Source organism: Medicago sativa, chromosome 3 (assembly GCF_051527215.1).
Source record: "Medicago sativa cultivar Bolivia chromosome 3, Bolivia_mono, whole genome shotgun sequence".
Lineage (NCBI taxonomy): Eukaryota > Viridiplantae > Streptophyta > Magnoliopsida > Fabales > Fabaceae > Medicago > Medicago sativa.
The window spans coordinates 97,011,995-97,019,569 of NC_140751.1; the positions used below are offsets into that span (position 1 = coordinate 97,011,995).

General features: G+C 32.7%; 1 protein-coding gene across 12 annotated transcripts; it reads left to right on the forward strand.

Moving 5' to 3' along the window:
- The first annotated feature begins 2,388 nt into the window (after positions 1-2,388).
- On the forward strand, positions 2,389-7,276 carry LOC146942519 (uncharacterized). Of its 12 annotated transcripts, XR_015032754.1 has the most exons (7): positions 2,389-2,524; positions 2,778-3,038; positions 3,126-3,303; positions 3,872-3,925; positions 4,039-4,168; positions 5,954-6,459; positions 6,599-7,276. XR_015032754.1 is itself a non-coding variant. In XM_085756533.1 (6 exons), exons 2-6 carry the CDS (start codon positions 2,804-2,806, stop codon positions 4,061-4,063), a joined length of 393 nt encoding a protein of 130 aa, XP_085612659.1. In that variant the 5' UTR covers positions 2,389-2,524; positions 2,778-2,803; the 3' UTR covers positions 4,064-5,793. The 12 variants fall into 12 exon arrangements, 8 of the variants coding, with proteins under 8 accessions (XP_085612659.1, XP_085612654.1, XP_085612655.1 ...); XR_015032755.1 differs by lacking the exon at positions 5,954-6,459; XR_015032752.1 differs by lacking the exons at positions 5,954-6,459; positions 6,599-7,276 and adding an exon at positions 5,336-5,793 and having other exon boundaries at positions 3,123-3,303.
- The last annotated feature ends 299 nt before the right edge of the window (positions 7,277-7,575 follow it).

Sequence of the window (7,575 nt, forward strand, 5' to 3'; positions counted from 1 at the left end):
ACTTTATTTTTTTTCGTATAATTCTTATTATACTTTTGACCATGCACCGCTCTATTTTTTCTTCTTCAATTCTTGGTAATTTATATTATTCATACGGATAATAAAAAGTAATTTTAGAAAATAATTCATAATTTCTTCTTTCTATGAATTCAACTGTGTTGTTTAAATTGGTGTCTTGACAATGTTATTTGTTATCTTTCAAAAAAGATCTTCGATGGGTTTATTTGGTTTCTTAAAAAAAAACTTCTAGAAAGGGCCATGCTATAAGAATACAAAAATACTTAATAGTGTTAGTTTACCAGAGAATCATAGATGGTGTTGGAGAGTGTAATTTCAGAATTTGTGAAATAATAATCGAGCCATCTTTTTATACTCGACTAAGTACTTTTGAACTTTGAGTTATGTTTAAAAAAAAAAAACTTAATGTTTTTATCAATGTTATCATAATTCGATTAGTCAGTTGGTAAATATGCGAATCATTGATAATAGTTCTTGTGGCCTTCATGGTTTAGCAAAGTTTTTTTTTTTTTTTTTTTTAACAAAGGGTTGAATTTGGTTTATGCACATGAGAACATTGTCTTTCCATTTTTTTTTTTTTTTATCAATGTTATCATAACTGGATTAGTCAGTTGGTATGCGAATCATTGATAACAGTTCTCGTGGCCTTCACTAGGTTTAGCAAAGTTTTTTTTTTAACAAATCGGGGTTGAATTTGGTTTATGCACGTGAGAACATTGTCTTACTCCATAATGTAGGTTTTAATCTGAGCTATGTATTATTATTTTTTGTGGCGGTCACGGTTTGAACTCTAAACCTTGCATATTTTATGTATTGTCCATATCAATTGAGTTGAACTCACGAGTACATCTGAGCTATATATTTAAAAATATGGTTAATATCTCACTCTAAAATAAAAATTTCATTTTTTATTTATTTATAAAAGATGCGAGAAATTAAGCAATTAGACAAGGCAATTTATCCTTATGAGTTAAAATGCCTAAAAAAGGAAAAACTAATTTAAAAGTCTCAATAGTTAAAGTGACTTTCATGCCCCAACTAGTAAGAATAAGATGGTATGTGTGAGAGTTTGCTTCGAAAAAAATGTGATTGATCGAGATAAATATTCTTGCTATATTCCCTTTCGATCTTATAAAACTAATTAAGTAAAATCCTTCGATTTCAATTGCGATTTTAAGTTTTTCGATCTTGTTGTACGGACATGGATCATACTAGTATCAACATCATAATCAATTTTGAAAATAATAATCTGAAGATTAATTTCACGAGTGCATTTGACTCTGATCATAATCGTACACAGTTCATCATGGAATCAGTACAACCTCCCAGATTACAGACAAATTCTTTGATTAGATGATATTTAACGTCTTGTATTAGACAACCTCAAGCTGAAATATCATAATTTATGTTATAAGATCCATCCACATTGACCTTAAACATATTTGGAGGAGGAGGAGACCAACCAATGTCCTTTAGTCTTCTGTGATCCTCAATTAACTCTGAATAATGAAGCAATTCTTTATCAATCAATTGAGAGTTTTGATTAATTTTGACCCAAAGATGATCATCAATACATATTTTTTTTGAGAAGATGAGTTGATTTCTTCCCTCCAAACAACATCAATTGCCACCGTAAAAAGTAGTAAACCAATCAACATCTCCCACTCCAATATCTATTGCAGTAAAATTCCAGTTAAACAGAGCTTCCAAGACTACAAAATTTGCTCCAATAGTCTTGTTTAGTGACTTTATTGCATAACTTCATAGCAATTTCATAACCACCCATCATATGCATTATAAATTCTAATTGATTATTGCACCTAGGACACCTTTAAGTGTCTCTTTGTTAGGCATCAATTTGTTGTAAACCTTTCATCATCACTAGATATGTATATACCATTAGTCGGTTTACGTGAAATATATACTGCACTAGATATGTACATACAATTAGCTGGTTTACGTAAAATATATAATACAAAACTAATATCGCACAAGGAAAAACAGTTCGATTCTTGACCCATTCTCATATATTTCGTTGTCAACTCGAGGATTAACTTTATAGTGAAACCAATCGACATAAGCAATGTGGATACCTTAAAGCACACAATAGAAGTCAAATACCCAAATTATGATGTATTAGAAGAAAAATAATATGTTTTTTTAGGGGAAATATAATAATATGTTATTTATTTATCTATAAAAAGATATAGTTTCGGAATTTAAAATTGATATTTTATTTATTTATTTTACGTAATTGATATTTTATTTATTTAAGCATGTCTCTAACGACAAAACGGGCCTGAATATACACGAAACGGCCCATAGTTATTACAGTATAGTATATATTTCCCGTTGATTCTGAACCGAATTATTCTGTTATTCACTTTCTTGAAATTCCGGTAACCCTAAATCATAATTCGCTCGGCGATTCAAGACTCATTCCTTTCGAATTAGTAAAAATCCGAAGATTTAAGCTTAATCAAACCGGCAATCGTCGTCGACAAAGGTCAGTAGCATCAATATTCTTATAAACTTTAATTGATTTCACTTTTTTTTTTTTTGATTCGTTCTATTTACTTTTATGAATTCACGATTTTTGCAATTTTTATTTGTTTTCCCATTCGTATTGTATCTGTTAAAGTAGCATATGATTATTTTTTTTTTTATTTTTAATTTTCTGTCGTGGTGGCAATTATAGAATTAATTTGATGAAATTATTTTTAATAGAAACTCATTCCAATTTCTTGTGCTTGAATCAGGTATCGGCATAGTTTATCCGGAAAAGATGATGAAAAGAGTGTCGCTTCATGGCTCATCTCGTTTCGACGAATATCCGAGGAAAAAGAGGGCTGTTGCGATGATGGAAAAGGTAGATGCTATTGCTTACCCACATAATAATAATATGGGTGAAAAATATATGCATTATTCCGTCACTAATTGTACAAATCAATTGTATGAATCGAGGAAGGAGAAACTTAGCGCTGTTACAACGCACGTTGCTGAAACCATTGAAGAACCAGGTTATTCTTATAGTAATCTGAGTTCAGTTGGCAGCTGTAGTGTTATAGGTGACAGTGCAAATAATTCTTTTAATAATACGTTAGCAGGTCCTGAAGATGACGATTCCCTTTGCAGTGATGCAGAATATGTTGAAGATTTCGATGAAATTCAAAGTGATATGTTTGCTGGTCCTTGCCAAAGTGATGACGATACCCTTTGCATTGTTGCAGAATCACTAGATGTTGAAGACCTCTCTAAAGAGGCTGTAGCAGAAAGAATTCATAGGTTAGAGTTGAATGCTTATCTCTGTACCTTAGCGGTGATGTATGCTTCCGGTCCTTTAAGTTGGGAAAAAGAGGAATTATTGACTAATCTTCGTATTTCACTCAATATCTCAAACGATGAACATTTGATGGGGATAAAGAATTTGGTTTTTTCTGGTCAGAATTTTTAGAATGTTTACATAGGGGAGGTTGCCATTCAATTTTCCATTTTTGAAAACCCATGTACAGTAGCATTATTAGGTTCTGAACAAGATTAAGGTTTTACTATTCAGTTTGTTCTAGAAATTATGATGCCGCACTCAATATGAGCATATCAGGTTACAATGCCCAATATATAAGATGAGCTTCCATACCTTCAAAGAGATATGAGAGATTCATTTGATTGTTTATTCAATTACTTTTTGATGCTATGTAACATTTAATTGCCAAGTTGTGATGAACAACTTCATGTATTATAGTTACTGCTTTACAACTTGATCTAAAATATTGCTTAGTATTATTCAGTCGACTTTATTTTTTCAACCATTGATTATTAATTTTTATTGACGAGAATCAAAATCATTTTCCAGGGCCAGTGTAGGAGGCTTGCATGCCTTGCTTTCAATGGCTAAATATGATGCTAGGTTTGCCTCTTGTTCTCTCTGCAAATTGATTGGTAACTTCTACCAATAATTATTTCAGAGATGAGAAATTTCTGACCTCTGTTTGTTGTGATTGTTTATATGCTTTCCAATAGTATTGGATATCTCAGGTGTGCTTAGAACTCACACTTGCCATGCCATGGCCAGAACAAAACATGAACTTGCTTAAAAGCTGCAGGCACAGCCCTCATATGGATGATCTTCTAAAGCACTATTCAGATAATGGTAGTCTATTTTATTTATGCATTTAATTATTTGCATGACATGTGTGGATTATCTTATGGGACTTGAATACCCTATCCCACCAGTTGAAAAGCAAGTTATGCCCGAGTCTTACAATAGGTGTTAATTCTGGGTTAGATTTTTTTTAAATGCCAAAATTAAAGTTTATTGATGAGAAAAGGGCGTAAGGTATGCCAAGTACAAAGCAGGTCCAGATTGCAAAACAACCAACCCCATTGCAATTTCGAATCCCTACGTCCTGAAACTTAACAACAATAACCCCTCTGCTAATAAACTGCAACAGAGATGCAAAACTAAAATAAGCAGATTAACATAAGTCGGATAGAGCTGAACGACGGCAATAGAGACTCAACTATGAAGCACCTAATACCCACAGCTACTCCAAGATTGAATTCATTAAGATGCACAGTCAAAAATAAAATAAAACAGATATCTTGATTATCTCAGGACAGCACAACCCTACCCCAATCTGCTATTAGAAACTCCTAAGTAACTCTGGGTATAAAATCCATTGATTGATAGGATAATTAAAACCAAGCACTTTGCTATTTGACCACTTCTAAGACAGTAGTTGAATGTCTTATGCAGATCCATTGTTGTTCCTAAATGTTGTTTCGTTACAGCCTTTCCATATTACTCAAATGTTAGCAAACCAAATAACGCTGAATCTCTATATAGTTACCTTCCGGTATCAATCAGGCCCCTAAATTGGAAAAAATCCAAGCTTGAACTTTAATTTACTGTTTTGAGATAGAGCATAGTTTTAATCATTGATCTTGTTGAGGGTAGATTCTTTTTATTGTTTTTTTGTGTCTAATTGATTTTGTTGTTTATATGATGTTGGGGTTTATGGGTACATCTACTAATTTTGAATTAATTGGGTTGATACTGTACTAGCCTTGCAGCATACCTTAGCAGAGACATGGTTTTTAGTTGTCAATGTTTTTGTAATGCTAGCATGTAGGCTTGATATTGCACTACCTCGTCTTTGGCAATTCGAAAGCTTAATTAGCCATACAATTTGGTTCAATGCATTTTTTCGAAAAATTATGAATTTCATTTAGGTCATCCTTGCTGTTGACTATGTTTCTGACTATTTTACCGTGACTACTGCTGAGCTAATCAAGTTTTGAACTTTGATATCAAAAGGCCTGTGGAAAAGAAGTATGTGGAAAGATGATACCAACAAATAATTATGATGCATATCGATTTGTCCCACTGTGTATTTATGTGAAGTGTTGCTTACTCTTATTACTGCTCAGCTAATCAATCTTTGACGTTGTTAATGAAACGCTCATGGAAACAAAGTATTGCAGTAGATGATTCGAACAAGCAACTTTTATGCACACATTGTAGTTCAAAATGTTAGTGTTAGCTCTTCAGTATTTTTGATTCCATTCCTTTAAAGTTTGTGTTTACTGCTAATGTTGTGTATTCAAGTTCATTGTCATCTTAGCGGAATATGAGTTTCTTGGCAGTTGTGTATAATCCACATTTTAGAGTATTGCTGTGATAGCTCAACCAACAATGTTAGTTTTCAATGTCGTTTTTCAACACCAACGAAGTATAATTCGTTTTTTCTAGTATATCATGATATTTATTAACCATATCTTTTTTCTGTTCTTGTAATTTATATTTCCCACACTAGTGAATGTTGATTTTGGAGAGTAATTCTTTCTTTTTCTTATACAAACTTAACTTAAAGTAACTTATATTGAGATAGTGGAACCATGTTATCTTACTGTACTATTTTTGAATTTGTCATAGCTGGACCGGTCTGATGCATCGGGTAACCCGAGAACCAAACTTGATAATAGCTTTGGCTACCAAAACATTAGTTCTTAAAAAACTTCCTTAACTGTTGAATTCACTTTGGTTATTAAAAGCCATTTGGTCCACCTAAAAAAAAATTCCTTCTCTTCTCTCCAGAAAAACTCAGTATTGCAAGAAGCACTTCCTCTTTATTTAAAGATCTCAAACTCTTTCATGTGCGCCGTGAGTGATGTGGGACTCTTTTCATTTCTTTGGTGCAAATTAGGGTACAGTATTCCATAACAATTAACAACTACGCACTACCACTCGGGGGGGAACACCATTTCGGGAGTTTAGAGTATTTGTCAGTAACCTGGAGAATTAGTAGGTGATTTATGCTTGTAGAGGGTGCATATTGATACATCTGTTATTCATTAAATCTAAACAGTGATTTTTTGCTTGTAATTGAGATCGGATGAAGTATATGTAAATGAAGAATGAACAATGAATATTCGTTACAGGTATTTCACATGTATGAGTTTTATTTTAAGAAAGTTGTATGAGTTTTATTTTAAGAAAGTTGTTAATATATTTTAGCCATATCGTAGTCAAAATTATCTAATATCATATTGGTATCGTATTGCATCTTTTGGATTTCAGAGGCCGCTAGCCATGAATAAAACACGGTCCCTGTGCCACTGTCATTGTGAAAGCTTTTTGACACTGCACCTCAGCCGAAACACTGGCTCGTGTTTGTACCTTCTCTATCACCACGCACACTAATTATTTCAGATTTAGTTCCTCAACAACAAATATTTCTACAGCAAGCTCTACAACACCATTCCAATCCGCTGGATTGATCAAACTAAGATATTAACAAAAAAGGGAAAAAAAATGTAAAAACAATCATCCAACTATTAACAGTGGTTGAAACTAAGTCGCAAGGCGGTCGCGACTGTTGCAGCAATGTGGACATATGACGATTTTGTTGGATGTGATTCAGTTTAGTGTTAATAGTTGTGTTAGTTTGGTAATTTTGTTGGATCTAATTCAGTTTAGTGTTAATAGTCGTGTTAGTTTGGTAATATCTAATTAGAGTTAATTAATTTGTTATTAGTTTGGGTTAATTTAGTTAGTTTAGTGGTTGTTACTTGTTAGTTAACCTGGTTATGGATAGTACGAGTTAGTTAGTTGGTTAGTGTATGATAGACTTTTTTTGAAAGATGGAAGTGGAAGGAGTGTGTGATAGACTTAGTACTAGTATAAATACATGGTATGTGTGTTGAGTTGTAAGAAGTAATCATATCATAACCATCAATAACACAAATTTTATTCCAATTGTTCTCTCTCCCTTTCAAGTGATTATCTAAATGTTGTGTGTCATCGTCAATTAAGTTCCAGCAATGGTGGTGACAATATTACTTTTTGGATTCTTTGTACTCATCATTCCAAAAAAAAAAAAAGTAATATCAAATCTCTGCATTCCATTTTTGAATTGTAGATGTTGTTGTTAAAAAATCCCAGCATTCCATTTGCCTCATATTCTTTTGAAAGGCCAACTGTTGGCGTTATCTTTACAGATGCTTCCTGCAAAGGGGAATGGAGTGGAGAAGAAAGGGTAGTGAACTATTGTTAGA